The 19,655-nt window shown below is 32.0% G+C and overlaps 1 protein-coding gene across 3 annotated transcripts in view; it reads left to right on the top strand.

Annotated features, from left to right (window-relative positions):
• Positions 1-19,655, top strand: part of CDH18 (cadherin 18) — a 368,075-nt gene that overhangs the window by 311,214 nt on the left and 37,206 nt on the right. For all 3 annotated transcript variants that reach the window (XM_016166126.2, XM_016166127.2, XM_016166128.2), the window contains one exon: positions 8,093-8,229. In XM_016166126.2, coding sequence (XP_016021612.2) covers positions 8,093-8,229 — 137 coding nt within the window. The remainder of the gene's footprint in view (positions 1-8,092; positions 8,230-19,655) is intronic.

Raw genomic sequence — 19,655 nt, forward strand, 5'->3', positions numbered from 1 at the left:
CTCTTTCAACTCAAAACAAGAATGTGCAGTTTGCAGCAATATAATCACCACCTTTTTAGAAAGTAAAATCAGAACCAGGCTATTCATCAAGAGAGAAGAAACCCTTGATTTAAACAGGCTGAGCTCACTTGCTGGCATACTGCAAATTGAATTCAGGAATATCCTGAGTGACTGCTGAGAGATGAGCAATTTATATTGGACATGAGAAGCTGGAGAGCTTTTTGAAAATGTGACCTTATAACATGTGACTATTAAAAATAGTGACCATTTCATGGCTTACTAATATCTGTTAGCAAGGGGCTTTTTATAGCAATGCCAAAAACCCTTGTTAAACCCTAAGTCTGTATTATTAGTTTCCTTCTACAGATGAAGAAATTAAGGGTCAGAAAGTTAAATAATTTGGCCAAGTTTACACAGTGATAAAGTGGCAGATCCAGAATTTAAATCCAGTTTTGCTTTACTCCAAAAACCCAGTTCATTCATGCGCTTGTTTTCAAAGCCACAATACCCTGCCTCATATATTTTAACACCTGCTGCTGCTGCTACTACTACTACTACTACTACTACTACTACTACTACTCGTAAACAATTTATAGACGTCGAGTATCATAAAGTAGGAAAGTGATGGGTGTGTTACGTGATCAGAAAGCCATTGATTAGTGTCAGTACATGGGATCTACTATTTGTGTAGATGCATTTTATACACCGGAAAAAAGAGATGCTGAAAAGAATTGTCTTTTCTTATACTACATTACTAAGATATATGCTACTTGATTTAGTACACCATGAAAAAAATTTTTGAAGTCCTCAATTAACATTTCTTATAGGATGAAGAGTTTTAGTGTAAATTTATGAGTAAATATATCCTACTACCTTACTTCTTTTCCACTTTGATTTATAACCTGAGTTTATCAATTCATTTACTTATTGTTAATTTTAATGTTATCTTTTTATAATAACTTTAAAGCAATCAGAAGGAAATAATAAATATTGTGCATAATTGTTTCATATGTTCGATATGATACTGTGTGGTAAGCAGTAGCCCATTTGCATGCTAACATAAGAAATAAAATGGAATTGTAGTCAGTTTGGAAATACTTTCTACATAAAAAAATCTTGTTCAAATATGTTTTTAAAAAGAGAATAGTTGCAGAGAATTAGAAGTGTTTACTCAGTGTATTTTGAGTTTAATTTTAGCCTTAGTGAATACATACCCCCAGTATGTTCACTACATCCTTACCAGTGTTTTAGTTTTTCTTATGCATCTCTGAAATTTTCACGTAGCTCATAATGAGATGGAAGTTAGAAACATGACATTAATTTTGAATATTACAACAGCAGAAAAAAAAGGGAGATTTCAAAGTAATAACAAAATCATATGGCAAAGTTAAAAAGGAGAGTTAAAAAAAATTAAGGTTTGAATGCAAGATTCAAACTTTCTTAAAGAAAGAAAAAGAATAACCAGAAACTATTTCAAAATATATTTATGTTAAAGATACCATCTGATATATACTGGATTTTAGTCTGTAAACCAAATTTACTTATTAAAGTTTAGCTTATTTAAAATCAAGAATATCTTAATTGGATCCTTAATGGCAAGCCTTCATAAACCCTCATCAAAACTGCCATCGTCTTCTGATACAAAGCAAACAACTTGTTAGAGATATTTGATGCAGTTCAAATTGAGATAGGAAGAAAGCAGACTCACACTTAAAACCAGAAGTCTTTGTCTGTAACTTTTGTTTTGTAATAGTATCATATTCCATATAGCCAAGTTAACATACTTAGATTGACTAAGAATTTTAATACTAAATGTTGTGTGACAATGACATTTGAGAATGGAAAGGGAACTAAAGATGACTGAGACAACTTTGTTCTTATATAAATGATGATATCTGTAAACTGAGAAGGCTGAATGACTGACTCCAAACCACACAACTGATAATAGAGATTGGAGGAAAATACGTTGTTTTTTTGTTTTGTTTTGTTTTGTTTTGTTTTGTTTTGTTTTGTTTTGTTTTAACCATGTTTCAGTAGAGATACAGAAGACTCATTTCTTTCTTTTCCTTTTTTTTTTTGTTCACATTTATGTGAAGCCTAGCATATGGAGTTAACCACCCCAAATCACAGTCCTGACCCCAAGAGAAGAAACTATTTTCTGGGCAGGCATGTGTAACTCATTTAACCCTGGAATAAATACCTGAACCCTGGCTTAGTGATGCTGTCTACTGACTGGAGAATAAACACCCTTTATAGCTTTCATGTGAATATTTCAGAGAAAAAAAAAATGTTTAAAATGATTTAATAGCATTTCCAGAACTAAGGATTATTAGAATTTATTATATTTTAGTAACTTAGAGACATAAATAACAGGAGACATCATTTCTCATTTAGGGGTTTTATTTTTTTAGATACTTTTATTTAATTGGATCAAGGTTTTAGTTCAGAAAATTAAAAAGCTTTCTAAAATATCTACATGTTATGTGTGCTGCCCATCCTTTAAAGCAAACTACACTATTTATCAAATGACAAGGTTCTTATATTTTTTAAGATTATTTTCTGGATGAATGTCTTGTGGGATAAATTGCATCCCCAAAAAGGGAACTTTAATTTTAAAAATTAACCTGAGCTTGCCATAAGTATGACTTTGTAGTTAAAGGCGAGGCCAAGCTGCTGGAAGAGCCCACAGAATGTATATTAATTAAACTTGATCCTATCTGTTGGTCACAGTCAGTCAAACTTACAAAAACAGCTGTTTGGGAGGCAAAATTTCAAATGTGCTTTACCACTTGCATTCTGTGTCTTTAAAATATCCAAAATGTGACAACTGAAAGGAATCTCCTATACTTTAAGCCAAGTGATGTTTCTCCAAGTAAGTCACTGTAAAAATAGATTTCTATTACATAAGTTTCCAATTAATTTCTTATGGTGAAATGGATAAGCTGTAATGAAAATAAGTGCCTCTTAAGACTGAAATTTTGCTATAAAAATTAAAAATACCTTTTACAATGTACTCTAACATGACTAACAATTATCTTGAGTCTATGCCTACATAATCAAAGAGAAATTGAATGCAAAATGATGAGCTAGGCAATTTGTTTAAAGCAGCCTCTCTTGAAGAACATACTTGAGTAAAAGTAACCATTATTGAGAGTGACCGTTTGCTCTCTTCTCAGCTTGCCTGCCTATTGGCCTGTAAATTCTAATTTGAATAATAAATTTCTATCTTATTTCAATAAAATGCATTTTCTTTTCACATTTCTCATTGTATTAATATAAACATATTTATTCTCTGAACATCGATTATATAAGTTTGCAAGTTCTTTTTTTCTTATTTGCTTACTTGTTTCCCTAACTAAATTATGTCTAAATAATTCTCAGGTTTTGCCATTTCCTCTCTCTTTAGTATTTATTATTCCTTTCTTCTACCCACTCAAATAAATATTTTTGAATGAATGGATAAAGCCTCAAATATTATTTAATTTTTTGAGGAAGGAGTTTATAAGCATTACTTAATAGATCTAGATTATATTTTAATCTATAGCACTAACTAGCTCCTTGATGCAGGATAAATTTCTCTATCACTCTGTGCCTCGGTTTCCTCCTCTGTAAAAAGGGTCAATTAATGGTAACTATCTCGCACAGTTGTTTTGAGTGTAATGAACTAATATTTAGAAAACACGAAGCGTAATGTAGTACATTTTAAGTGTCCATATCTATATTATCTAGGCAAATGGTTACTTGATATTATATTTGCTGTATGTTCCTCAAAATGTCAAATTAACATTAGAATTTGCAAAAAATCTAAGCATATATAAGTTCACAAAGTATTAAAATGTTGTGTTTATTTTTTGAAGGTTTATAAAAGAAAATACATGGATATTATTATGAAAATTATTTAAAAAATTACCTACTGAGAGTACTTTTATTTTTTAAATTGTTTGTTTGATAAACAGTTTAATGGAGCCATCTCACTTCCAAATTTTAAATGGTTAGCATTCCCCTAATATACTTCTGAATAGTTTCTTTTCTCTCACATTTCTCTTTTCCTTTTTTCTGAGTTTTTATTTCTATGGCTAGGCAGAAGTCCCAGGGTAGTTAAGCAAAACTATTTAGTTCTACTTGAGTCAAAATTCAATTTAAACTCTATGAATACGCTCTTCAGATTCAAGCATAGCCGATATCTAGCCCGTATGTTGTAGATTTCCCAAGGGAGTTAGGTCACGCAGAAAACTAGGAATTAAATAACACAAGTCTGAGAACACGTGTCTAGCATTACACTTATCATTTAAAAAAAATTTACACATGTGTTTTATGTTTTTTAATTCAAATGAAAAATGTATTTATTCTAAAAGTATTTAACCACTAATATTAGCACTTCACATTAGAAAGCTCTGTGTAAAGTGTCTAAAAGAGAGGGAATACTCTGACAAAGGTATACGTTTTCGGCTTCTTAATTTAGCTTAGAAGCAGAAGAAATTCCTGTTTTCTTTCAGACTGACAGTTATGAAATGATCAGATTTCTACAATGGGACACATTCTGTCATATTTTACAGGGTGTATCAATAGAACATAAATTGACCTTTACTAATAGTCGCTATAGAAAATTTTGGGGTCAAATAAGTTTTAATTTTAGGTCCGACTTTCAATATAGAAAACTTTTTTCTCGAATACCACCTCTCTCCCCAAACAGAAAGTTGTTTAAAGACTGATTAATAGTAAATAACTTTAGATAATATAATAACCAGATTTCCAACCGGTTACATTTTAAAGATGTTATCATTTTCATGTGACAAAACTTCTCACGTCTCCTAAGTAGTTCAGGGCTTCTCTGGGTTAGAGAAGAGCCGAAAGAACGAGAGAGAGAGAGAGAGAGAGAGAGAGAGAGAGAGAGAGAGAGAGAGAGAGAGAGAGAGAGAGAGAGAGAAAGAAAGAGAAAGAAACTCAAATCAAAGAAAATAAACCAGCTTCAGTATACTGTGGTCTAACGCTTTGGAAAGCAAGATGACAAACCTCTTTCCCACTGTTCTGTAATGTCTGAATCTAGTGTCTCTTCTCTGAATCAGATTTGCTTTATACCTGTGTTTCTTGTTTAAATTGTTTTTCTCATGTTGGACTTTCTTCAATGAGCATGTAGTTATTGCTACTAGAACAATCAATACACAATGGTCAATTCCTTGTTTTGATCACACAATTACAAATGAATATATCCTGTCCCTTTTTAGCAGTTATTTCACAAAATGAGCTCATTAAATAGTCTCAGTCTACATGGTAATAATATCTTCTGTTACATTTGGATATGTGTATCCACAGGTTGTCGTAGGGTTTCACACCTTAGTTACATGTTCTACGTATCTTAACAGTATGCCTATGAAAGTCATAGGTTGCATTTCAGTTATACTCTGTTCTAGAAAGTAAGAAGAATTTCATGATATTTCCATCGCTACAATTACCTATTCTATATATATACCCAAGTTCTGAGATTTTGCTCATGCTAAAATAGAAGTGTCTCTGTTAGTTTCAATGGAAATCCTTATATCTGAGCTCTGGAACCCAATTCTACTCACCTTCTCATGAATTTCACCTGTTTAGGTATTTCACTCTTTCAAAATGACCTTTTTTTTTCCAAGAAAAATAGCACTTAATATTTCCCTTATCAGAAAAAAAATGAATTTGTTGAATCCATGTCTCTGATGACATAAGCCACATTTTTATGATCTCTGTTTCAGGCAATGATATCCAACAAAGTGTCATGGCTCATGAGTTTTATATAGTCACATCCAAATACTGCTGAATCCATTGTAATAAAACTTCTGTCCTTTCATATCTTGTTGAAACCATTCTTTCCAGGTTAACTAATCTTGTTTATCCTGCCAAAGCCAATTATCCTTGACTGACCTCACTCAATTTCTTAACAGAATTCACCATCGCCGTTGACTTACACATTCTTTCCTTGGCTTCTGTGCCACCTCATTCTCCCAGTTTTCCTCCTCCCTTGGGCTGTTCCTTGCATTCTGCTAGCATCTTCTCTTCTACAGATGCTCGGCTGCTTTAGACTGAAAAAGTTGAGTGCCGTGATGCTCAATCTTTCATTTCCTCTTACAGTTCTCTCCTAGATAAGGCTATTCTGTCCCCATTACCTCAAATTTAGGCTGATATACCTCAAATGTATATTCCCCGTTCAAAAAGCACACTTGACCCCCACAATCATATCTTATTCTTTGCATTTTATTACACATGTTTATCTAATTGATATCTAAGGCATAATATGTCAAAATGATTGATTTCTCCCAAATTATTTTTCTCCCAAAGTGTGATTTTTATTCCTGTGTCTTTATCCACATCAGTAAATGGACTTATTGATTACATGGTAGACCAACTACGCGCGCGCACACACACACACACACACCCCACAAATGGAGGAGTCATTTATAATTTTCTCCTGTTACTAATTCCACTTCAACAAAAATTTCTATAGACCATATCTGATACGTAGCATTATTTTATACACTCGTTTCTACTTCCTTTTTTTCCCCCACCTTTGTCCAAGATGGCAACATTCTTCTAAATCGTTTTTAAATTTCTACAATCCAAGATTTAAAATACTTGCTGTGATTTTTTCCAGAACATAATAGATTATTTCCTTTGTTTAAAATTGCTCCCATTGCTTATTTTTAAAAGTTAAAAACTCTTTACTATGTGCTACAGGGCTTAGTTGTGCTACCCCCTGGCCATCCACCTAGTTCATTCTGCTAGCCGCATTGAAACAAACATTTGTTCGCAAACCAAGTCAAGCTTTTTCTTTACTTTGGATCTTTGCGCTTTGGTGTTCTATATTCAGATATTCTTCCCCTGGCACTTTTCATATAATAATTTATTTTTTTCTTCAGATATAGATAAAATGTTACTTAAGCTGAGACTAATGAAAAGGGAAGTATTAGAGATTTAATTTAAAAAAAATCACTTTTCTCCTTAAATAGTTCTAGAATGGCTTGGAACATTTCTAGAATACATGATGACTGTTCACTATATATTTATTCATTCATATTTATGTTAATTAACTATTGTCAAATAATGTAAAACCCCAAAACTCAGGGGTATAGAAAAAAGTAATTTATAACGGCAACATGTGCATCCGTGACTTTGCTGAACATCATCTAAACTAGGCTGCCTTCTGTTCGCGGGCTCTGCTTGTCTCCAGCACATTCAGTAATGCATCTGCTCACTTAATAGATAGCTCTACTTGAGATAGGGGACATGGACTGGGACAGCTCTGCCCATGTGTCTCTCGTCTTCTTTCTGGGACCAGTGGATTAGCTCTGGCATGACTTCATGTGGCAGCGGCAGAGCATGAGAGGAAATATGCAAAGCCTCATGAAACCTAGGCCCAGACATAGCATAAAACACCACTGCTTTCACCTCATTGTATTACCAAAGTAAGCTGGAGGCCAAAGCTGATATGAGAGAGCCCTGCCCCACACACCGCCTGAACTGGAGAGAGAAGAGGATTCGTGGCCAGCGAAGCAACCTACCTCCCACTTATTTCATTTCTCATTTTTTGACTACCAAAGAGTGCTAGATGATGGAACTACAATAGTGATTAATTGAAATGTTTTGATTTTCATTTTATATTTATCTTAAAACCTCAGCTATAATGAAACTCTAAGGTAAATTATTCTCCAACATCTCTTGCTATCCTAAAATGTTTGTGCATATAGCAATGAGCAATTTCATTATATGTTTATTTTTTTCTTCCAATGTACTATAGACTTCCCAGAGGTAACTTTAAAAAAATATTTCTTTTTTAGTAATCACTGTGTTTCTACTGTCTACTATTTTATTCATGAAATTTGGTAAAGTTATTTTTTTTTTAATTAATAATTGAACTAAGCATAGCATTAAAGACTGAGATAAATTTAACGGATGTCAGTTCTGTGCAGATATAAATTTGTCTGGCAAATCTTAAGAGTCAAACATAGAAATTAAATGTATATACATTTAAATATGTAAATAAAATACCTCACTTGATTCAGTTTTATTTTCTTTATTGTAAGATCATGTGAAAAGAAGATTTATCTATTTTCTTCTCTAGATACTTCATTGACTACAATGCTGAAGATGACAGGTTTTTCAATATAGATGCCAATACTGGCACTATTAAGACAACACAGGTTCTTGATAGAGAAGAAAATCCATGGTACAATATCACAGTTGCTGCTTCAGAAAAAGGTAAACTATTTACTTTATGTTTCATAGAAAAAGATTTATATTGAAATTTTCTCATGAGTAAGGTTCTCACCATTTTTGTTTTTGATGCTAGGATCTAGCAGAATGCACAGAATGTATTAGATGCAATTTTACTTGGTGTCAGATGCAGTGAATAAATTACATACCTCTTTACTTTAATCCTGGCATAATGGTAGATAATTGATGCTATGGAACACTTAGTTTTAACATGAATTTTGGGGGACTTAAGCATTCAGTCTATAACATTGGATTTGCTGTTATTGGCATGCCATATAAAAGAATCATTTAATGTGTGGTCTTTTGTGACTGGCTTATTTCACTTAGCATAATGTCTTCAAAGTTCATCCACATTGTGGTATGTGTCATTACTTCATTCCTTCTCATGCTAAAAAGAAATCACATCGTATTGCTAAACCACATTTTATTTATCCATTTATCACTTAATAGACACTTGGATTGTTTCCACTTTTTGCGTAATATGAAAAACATTGCTATGCCCGTTAATGTGAACGTTTTTGCATAGACATGTCTTAATTCCCTTGGGTATATATCTAGGAGTGAGATATGGAAACTATTTGAGTTCATTTGATGAACTCAACTTCCAGGCTGTTTTCCAAAATGGACACATTTTACATTCCCAATGGGAATATATGAGAGTTCAATTTCTCTATGTTGTTACTAACATTTATTACTAATATCTTTTTTATTACAATCATTCTAGTCAGTGTGGGGTGATGGCTCATTGTGTTTTCTGCACTTTTATAATGTCCTTTTACACAAATCAATAATTATACGGTTTTAATCGTTTCTACTCTACTTGTTTTTTTCATGTTTTTGCATCTGCAATATTAGCTCAAGTGGCTTTCATTTAGAAAATTTTTTCTACATAATATTCTCTTTGAAAATAAGCATTCACTAATTACTTTTAAATGAGTTTTATAAAGAATACATGAGTGGGTTCATTTGTAATCATTCTAGATAATTTTTATTTTCAGAATAATCAGATTAGGTGTAGAATTTCATGTTCTTTGTCACCTGAGGACAGTTTAATGGTGCCAAATGGTAAGGGCTCATTGAAAATTAGTTGAAAAAGGTAAAGGAATGCGCGGATTAATATATCCAAGATAAATTGATGAGGACATTAAAAAGAGCCAGAAAAGATTGTGTTATTCTTTTGGAACAGGCTCTATGTATAGAATATAGAAGGGAAGAATCCCTGAAGAGAATGATATATGTCAGAAACTATAGAAACTTATTTTAAAATAACTTCAAGTTCAACTCTAGAGGTGATCAGAAACTATACTTTAGATTGTTCTAAATCTCTCCTCAGTCCACATAATATTAGTACTAAATAGAAACTAATTTATGATTATATGTGAGTTCATGTACAGCATGAAAACTATGTTATGTGTAATCATTACTGAAGGAAATGCCCAGTTTTAAAAGAATGCCTTAAATATATACTTACCAAGATATTTTTTTTTACTATTTGTTAGAACTTCACCTAAGAAATGAGTTAATCCATATCTACTAAGTAAAAGAGTACAGTAAATTGTAATATTCTGAATTTTATAGATAGTAATAAAAAAAACCTTAGAGACAACTCAATTAGCAATACTAAAATGTAATTTAATTCTAATCATAAACAAGTATATTGGAAGAATGAGCTCTAGTTGAGATTTTACAGCCCTATTTTGAGACTGTGTTTAGAAAAGTATACATTCATGCACTAATTAGTTGACCTGAGTGCTCATTAAATATTGTTGGGGGTTCTTCCATGTACATTTGTTTGTTAAGTGTTAACCTCAACATCAATCACATTATCTGTCTTTTCTAGTATAGTCTCTTTTGGAAATGCAGTTGATAATTTTTTTCAGACCAGATTTTTTTTTTTTTAAAGGCTTTATATGTTAGAGAAGCATTAGGTTCACAGCACAATTGAGAGGAAGGTTCAGAGATTTCCCATATACCCTCTGCACCTACACATGCTTAGCGTCCTCCACTACCCACAACTACCCCCACCAGTAAAATACAGTTGTTATAACATAAATCTACATGGACACATCATAATCACCCAAAGTCTATAGTTTAACTTAATGTTAACAACTCTTAGTATTCATTGAGTTTGGATAAATGTATAACGACATATCTTCATCATCATAGCACCATCCAGAGTATTTTCACTGTGCCGAAAATCCCCTATGTTCTGCCTATTTACCCCTCTCTACCCTAAGCCCTGGAAGCCAACGACATTTTTATTGGTTCCATAGTTTTGCCTTTTCCAGAAGATCATATAATTGGAAACACACAGTATGTCACCCTTTCAGATTGGCTTCTTTCACTTAGTCACATGCATTTAAGTTTCCCCACATTTTTTTATGCCTTGAGAGCTCAGTTCCCTTGTCTTTCCATGGCCTGAGAATGCAATTATTTTTAGCACTCAATTCTATCTCCTTGTCTGAATGCACCAAAGTTTATTTATTCATTTACTTCCTGAAGGACATCTTAGTAACTTCTGAGTTTTGACAGTGATGAATAAAGCTGCAGTAAACATCCACATATAGGATTTTATGTGAAAAGAAGTTTTCAATCTTTTGTGCCCAGGGATACAATTGCTAGATCATATGGGAAGAGTTTGTTTAGTTTTGTAAAAACCTGACAAACAGTCTTGCAAAGTGGTGGTGTCATTTTTTATTCCCACCAGCAATGAATGAGAGTTCATGCTACTCCACATGAATGTCAGCATTTGGTGTTATCAGTGTGGTTGATGGGGGGGGGGGGGCACTCTGATAGGTATATAGTGGTATTTTGTTGTTAACTTGTAGTTCCCTATTGGTGTATATGTGGAACATCTTTCCATATGCTTATTTGCCATTTGCATGTTTTCTTAGCTCATTCACATTACAGAGAATGACCTGCTCTATTCGATTTATCAGTAAACATTAATCATATTCAAAATCCCCTCACAGAAATGCACAGAATAATGTTTGACCAAATATCTTGGCACCCTCAAACTAGAAACAAGTTGCGACCCAGTGTTCTAGGTTTTATCGAGCCCTCTAAGTGATTCTCATGCACATCAAAGTTTAAGAACCACAAATTGCGTGACTCTAACGTAAATTAAATTTAAAACGTTGTTTCTAATCACAATGTGCTTTATGTCATAGCAGTACTTAGTATCGATTTTATGGGCATGTACAAGCACACATGCGCGCGCACGCGCGCACGCGCGCACACACACACACACACACACACACACACACTTTCACACTGTCCCAAGTGCCAAAGAAATGAACTCCACAAATGACTTTTATGGCTTTTCTTTGTAAGATTTGGACCTTTCTGTTCTAAGCTTAATCTTCTGAAAAATGTATGTTGCCATTTAGTCACAGATCCTCAAACAGGCCACGTTGCTTCAATAATTTTGTAATTCTTTCATCGCTCATTTTGTTCTGCTTTACAAACAGCTATTTCCTTTTAAGTACTATTTCAAATCTCACAACATCTGCGAAATGTTTCTCAAATTTTCATTCAAATTTTACAGCTCCTTCCCATCTGTTCTGTAACTTCATGTATACATTACATATATCATGTATCACTTATTAGTTTTCAAAATAATACCTCTTACATTTTATTATGAGATAATTTAGCTCCATTAGATTGTGAAAATATCAGGTCTGGGAATCAGATTTATTTTTGGTTATCATAGTATTTCCAAATACTTAGTAATTTTCCTGACACGTTGAACTTAGTTACTAAAGCTTTGTTAAATACATAAATATGCTTTGCCCCTTATTTCTCCAAACACCTTAATTGCCCAACAAATTTATCTCTCACTTCACACTTCTGTGGTCACCACTCTATATGTATTTCCCATTTTTCCAAAAATATCCTATTTCTTCCTGTCGTGTGCACTAAACTTGAGAATGTAGTCCACCTAATAGATGCAGTGCAATAAGATTGTATCCTTGCAGCACAATGAGATTGCATCATGGCTTGCATGCCAGTTAGAGTTTCAAGGGAGCCAAAGTCAGGAGAAGATACTTTACTTATTCATCTTATGAGTCTAAAAAATTCTACTGTCACAAGAGCTCACATATTAAACAACTGTATCTCATTGCAGCGATATGAATATTTGCCTTAGCTCTCTGTTTCATTTTTTCTCCATGCAGATTATATATAACTCAGTCCAAACAGTGATGTTTCCATGTTCTTTATTTATGAAATCTTTTCTTCTCAATCCTTACACAGACATATTCAAAAATTAGGACCTACAAATTTCAGATTTGGTCCAATAATTAACTTCAGCTGTTGGAAAATGAATTTGGATTTTATGAACTCATTTGTTGTTGCCTTTTAACTCGAAATTAATTTTTGTTAGCAGCTGTGTCTAATAATACAAAATCCTATTACTGAAGAGTGAGTGATTTTAAATTCCTTCAGTTTCTGTACAGTGTTTTGTTTTGTTGTCGATGGCTTATTTTGATATATGAAATTTGTCTTCCACAAATATGTTTATATTAGCAGGCTAAAGCATCCTAATTGGCACTTTTTCCATGGCAAACGTAAGGAATAGCATACAAATAAATTGGTATCGCTTTAACCAATGAACAAAAGTATTAAAATAAAATACTTTTCTAGCATATCCCTTTATATATGTATGTCAGTGCATTAGTTACCTATTGTCATGTAACAGATTACTAGATAATATTCAAAAATAATTCAAATTGTTCTAAATTTTACAAGAAACTTTATGGCCCATGTACATGCAACGTTCATAGGTAAATTAGGCTTTGAACTTATTTTGATCAGGTCTCTATTCCCATTGCTAGTAACAAGCAACAGTTCTAGGTTAATTCATAATGTATTTACATGATGAATGCCACCTTAAATTTGGAACACGTTCTTTCACATCTAGAGTGAAATAAATTGTCATTTTAAATAACCATTAAAAATGTTGCTCCAATTAGGTAACTTTTTAACTAATCTCCATTTACTTTCTTTAAAATTTGTATTTAATACATGAAATATATCCATAATTGGATTAATTATTATGGCAAGAGGTAAAGGTTCTCCACATTGACTCAGGACAATCAAGGCCCATATTTTTATTTTCATTTGCAGTCAATTCCATTTAAACCTCTTGAGTTCTACACATGGGAGGAGTTTGGTGAAGCAATTGCAATATCTACTACATTCTGTTATTCTGTTGCTGATTATATAAAATGTCAAAACATTTGAGGGCTTATTAATTGCACTATGCCTACTTCTATCAGATTCTAGAAGAATTAAAACAAATGAATTCATTCAAAAGAAAAATAAACTTGAATAATTAATGCAATTATATATATATATGACTAATAGATATTTATTTTATAATTTACCTTTCTTCTCAATTTTTTTTGATATCTCTTCCAATATCCTTACATGCATCAGATAATCTTGCTTCTCTAATGACTTATAAATTAAGAACAATCAGAAAAGGGTTTCCATGGATTCCTGCCGTTATAGCTACCAACCTAAATAGTACTATGGACAGTAGTCCCCATAAATCTAGCTTCTTTCAAGTTATTGTGAATATATTCTCCACACCATGTTTATAACCATCTCCCTGTGTATGCCCTGCATCCTGCCTTTTCTTGTTCCCTCTGAAACATTCCACTGTCAATTATTTTTCCTCTTCCCTCTATCTTTGTTTTCTCCTGTGCAATATAGCATTTCCCGTCCTCATAAATAGGCTTTATTTCTTATCTGAAAATAAAATTAAGTCAAACGAACAAAAACTGAAAACTTACCTTGATCTAGTGTTTCCCTTCTGGTACAACTCTTATCATTTCCTTTTTCTAAAAATACCTCAAAAGAGTTACCTATACAGTCATGCACAGCTTAATGATGAGGATATATTCTAAGAAATGTGCCAATAGGCTATTTTGTTGTTATGTGAGCATCACAGAATGCACTTACACAAATTTGGGTGGTATAGCTTACTACACACCTAGGCTATATGGTATAGCCTCTTTCTCTGTAGGGGGAGGAAAAATAATTTTTCCTTAACTCTTTTGGGTTCTGTACTGAGACATCCCTGTAATAAAAGATTAATAAGAGAAAAACAAACAGAAGTTTAATAACATATACACCTCCTGTAGACATGGGAGAGACCTAAGAAAAATGAATAACTCACCAAAATGACTACAGCTACCACCTAAAATACCGTTTTCAGCTGAAAGACAAAAAAAAAAAAAAAAACATGTTGGGGATGAGGGGAATCAGCTATGAGAGGTTATCAAGTAAAGCACAGTATAGGAAGATAAGGTTGTCATGCAGGTTTTGGTAGTTGTTTTCTGCACTGGTAAGGGTTTCTAGAAATAAGGTTATCACTTTCTCCCTTTCTGGGTACAGCAAGAGAGACATCCTTACAGAGGTTTCCCTTACAAATGTAATGTCTTTCACAAAGGTTTAACATCTACTTGGTTTTTAAAGCTCTGCCTTTTCTACTGTTTCTTAAAATTAACCAGTTTAAAATAACCTTTATGTCAACTAGACATATTTTGGGGTGACAAATTCTGTTCCCCTAAAGCTCTAAGGCTATGAACCTGTACATCATGTTACTGTACTGAGTACTGTAGGTAATTATAACACAATGGTGTTTGTGTAATGCATTGTGCTAAGATGTTAGGAGAGCTAAGATGTCATTAGACAATAGAAAATTTCAGCTCCATAATAATCTTATAGCACTGCCATTGTATACGTGGCTCCTCACTTCCTGAATTGTCGTCATGTGACACATCACTATATTTACAGTCTGCACTCCCTATTCTCATGCTCTTTAAAATACACACTAAAGAAACTTGTTTTCATCACTTTGCCAAAATTACTTTTGTCCTTCATATTGCACAATCTAACATATACTTTTCCTTCCACCATTTGCTTAACAAAGCAGCAACATTTGGCACAATTGGCAATCCCTTCAAGAAACAGGTTCTTTCTTTGGCTTAAAAGCACAACATTTTCTAGATTCTTTTTATCCCCCACTGGTTCTCCCATCTCATGTACTTCTTAATTTCTCTCCATCTCTCTCATCATTGGATTGTATGGTATCCTGGTTTTCAGACCTCATACCTGTCTGGAGTAATTGTCCAAGTACTTTCACTAAGTCTAATGGATTTCTATAACATCTACTTAGAGATAACTCTCAAATTTTAATCTGCAGGTGCCTGCTTATTCAATCTTATTGCATATTAGGCACCTTGATATCTTCTCTTGGAGGTGTCAAACTCAAAATGTTCCAAGTAAATCTTTTCCTCAAAATTCAATATCTCTATAAATCTGCTTCTCCAGAAATCTTATCCATCACAATAATGGTGGCTATTGCCTTCCAATAGCTCATGCCATATTTGCCTCCTCTTGTTCTGTCAAGCTCTAGATCTAATTTATCAGAAACTTATATAAACTATACCTTAAAAAATATCCATAAGGCAATCACTTTATACCGTTTCCATCACTCCAACCACTGTCCGAACAGACATCACCTCCACCTGGAGTATTACATAAAGTAGCTTCCTAAATAGTTTTTTGTATTTAACCTTTTAATCTATTATCTAGAGAACCACCAGAATGCTTTCTTTAAATCATAAGTAACACCATGCAGTTCTCTTTTAAGTAAGATAAAATTCAAAATAAATTAAGGTTACAAAACACGACACCTATAATGGGTGAACACACTCACATATGAAGCTTGCCAAACAAAGGGTAAAAGGAATGTCTTCTGCTTTTGCCTTAGTTCTCATATATGAATCTGAACACATTTTAGAGATTTTTTTTTAAAATAAATGTTGACTGTTCTGGCATTTTTGCTTTTATTATATACGTTTCCATTTTTAGTTTTATGTTCATAAAGCCTAATTATTATCTAATTATTATATCATCTATAAAGTCCTTATATTACCTTAGTTGTCAGTGATATATGATATTTAAGAATAAGAAGTAAGACAAGCTCTATTTAAATTCTATTTTTGTTCATTACCAGCAGTTATAATTTAGTCAAGTTATTTAACAAAACTATCACATATATTCTTATCTGTAACAAAGGATTTCAGTGAGGATTAAATGAAATATCTGATACATGGTGATGAAATAAATGTCAGCGCCTATCGTTATCATAAATATGGCTAAAATATATGCTAAATTAATCAGAGTCATTACTTGGTATATCTTCAGGGAGCTTAGAGAAAATTACATTTTTGAAACCATTAGAAAATAGCATACAGATGAAAAAACTGGAAATAAATTTTATATATAATTATAAAATCTTCTAGCCCCTATATAAAAGACATGTAGAAAAAAATTACGATTGAGTCATTGTTAAAATACATTAATTAAACTCACTCTCTTATCTATAACTTATTTCATGTAAAGCATAGTTGAGGCTCACACTTGACTATGTGATAATAAATAATCATATCCTCTCAAGAATGCATTAATGTTTTATTCTACTTGAGTGATATTTTAATGGATAATATTGACAACTACTGAAATGTGCAGATCTCTTTACATTGCAGTGGGTTTTACAATTGTATACGCCCTGTGTAACCACATTCCTATCAAGTTCTAGGGCATTTCCACAGTCTCAGACAGATTCTCCTTTACAGTCAATACCTTTACTCTTCACCCCTCATAGGTAACAATATTGTGATTTATTTCACCATAACTTTTTGAACTTCTAAAATTTCATATAAATGGAATCACAAAATATATATACATTGAGGCACACAATATATATACACTTTGAGATGCTTTTGAATAATATAAAATGTTTAGATTCATCTGTATTCTCTGTAACAGTAGTTTATTTCTTGTTATTTATAAATAACATTCCATTATGAATGTATCATAATTTATTTATTTCCCTGTTGACAGGCATTTGATTTGTTTCCTGTTTAGGGACTGTTATTTGTAAAGCTGCTATAATATTTATACACAAGTATTTGTGCGGATATATGTTTTCTTTTTTCTGCATAAATACTTAACCAGTTGAATGTTTCTATCACAAGATAGGTCTGTGTTTAACTATGAGAAACAGTCATACTGATTTTCCAGTGTAGTTGTAACATTTTATCAAACTGTGAGAATTCTGATGGCTATAATTTCATCAGCTAAAGCTGATAATCTTTCTAATTTTAGTCATTTATTTGGGAGTACAGTAGAATTACATTGTGAGATGCTAAATACTTTTTCCATATCTATATTGGTTATAATCCTCTGTGACCTTATTTGCCCACTTTGTTTAATTTCTTATCATTAATATTGTACATTTTTATGAATCTGGACATAAGTTCTTTGAGATATACCTCTACATCAGTATCTATCGATATCAATATCTATAGATATTCCAGTTCTGAGGCTTGCTATTTTGTTTACTTACTGTATTTTGTGAAGGACATTTTTAATTATCATAAGTTAAAACTATCAATTTTTATTTTATAATGAGTGATACCTGTGTCTTGTCTATAAAATCTTTACCTACCCAGATTGTGAATGTTTTCTAATTGCTTTGTGTCTTTAGCTTCTAAGTTTAGGTTTAAGCCCTATCTCGAGTTGTTGTCTGTGTTTGAGTAGGTAGGGATGGGAGTGGATTATTTTCCCATATAGATGTGCATTTGTTGTAAAGCTTTCTTTTCTTGTTCAAATTGTTTTGGCGAATTTGTCAAAAATCAATTGACCATGTATACTATTTTTAGGATGCTCTTCTTGTTTCATTAACTATTTGTTTATACTATGCCAGTGGCACGTTATCTTGATTAATGTACGTTTATAGAAAATTTTGAAATTAGGTAGCAAAAGACATACAGCCATGGTCATCTTTTGCACAATTGACTTAGAATTCTTGATTTGTTTGCATTTTCTTGTAAATTTTAAAAACAGCTTGCCAATTTCTATTTTTAAAAAAGCTACTGATATTTAAATTGGCATCAGATTGAAATCTATATATTATTTTGGGGAGAACTGACATTTCGACAAGGTCAATCTTCCAATTCATAAATATGGTATATACTCTCCATTTATTTAATTATTCCTTGATTTCTCTCAGCAGTATATTGTAGTTTTTATGTAGAAATGTTATACATCTTTTGTAAAATTCATCTCTAAGTATTTTGTGAATTTTAGTCCATAATACATGATTCGTGATTTTTTTCAATTTTATACAAATATTTGTTAAATAAAGCTTTATTTTCATGACATTTTAATTTTATTTTGAAAATTGAATGTCATTATTTATAACACATTTAATTTGTAAACTGAGCAATACTATGTCCTGGCTACAAATTAATAATTTTAGACTACATTATTGTTTTGTTTAAAAGTCAGGTTTATAGAGGAATAATTAACATTATAAAATCTTCATTTGTTAAGTGAAAATATTGATGGGTTTTGTAAATGCATCTGATCACACAAGCATCATCATTAATGTGATAGAGCATAATTTTATCACCTCAGAATGTCCTTTATGAAAAAATTTTCTTTCTCCCACTTCTGAATTCTAGAAACTATTGGTCTTATTTCTGAGCCTACGATTTTACCTTTTCTAGATATAACAAAATACAAAGTAGATATGTAGATTCTTTTGACTGGTACTTTTTGAGTATCATATGCTTTGAATATTTGCCCGTGTCATAATTTCAATAGGTAATAACTATTTATCATTCTCTTGTATGTGTGTATACAATATTTTATTCATAAATCAGTTTATGGAAATATGGTTTGTTTTCAATTTTTATCTATGCCAAATAAACTTTCCACGAATATTTGCAATAATAGTTTATGATGACATGCTTTTTAATTTAATTTAATTCATTTTGGGCAAATAGGTTGTGATGGTAAATAGAAAGAGTTTATATTATTTACTAATTATTTTATTCATTTATTTTATTCAAGTTCTATATATAAAATTTTGAAACACATGTAAAATTGGAAAAACTGTCTTCATTTCAAAATAAATGTACTGTGTGGAAAATTTGTTTTATTTGATCATTTATTTGCAAAGCTTATCTTTATATATTTATTTAAGGCAATGGTAGAAACATACTTGTTAATAAACAAAATATAAGCCAATTGTTTAAAACGTTGTAACAGCAGTCCATAATAACAGTTCACATGGTTGTGGACTGTTTGGTTTGTAAATATTTGCCTATATAATATTTTTTTATAGAAATCAGAGAAACACAATTTATAAACACATTCTTAAAAATCCGAGCATTTATGAAACTTAGACAACTATAAATGTGATTATATTAATTGCAATTAAATTCATAATCACTGCAATTTACTACTGTTGTAGTATAGAACGTTTTCCTTTTAAGTAAATTTTCACAAAGTAAAAGAACAAAATCACATTCTACATTTTGTTGACA

The sequence above is a fragment of the Rousettus aegyptiacus genome, unplaced genomic scaffold (genome assembly GCF_014176215.1).
Source record: "Rousettus aegyptiacus isolate mRouAeg1 unplaced genomic scaffold, mRouAeg1.p scaffold_m13_p_8, whole genome shotgun sequence".
Lineage (NCBI taxonomy): Eukaryota > Metazoa > Chordata > Mammalia > Chiroptera > Pteropodidae > Rousettus > Rousettus aegyptiacus.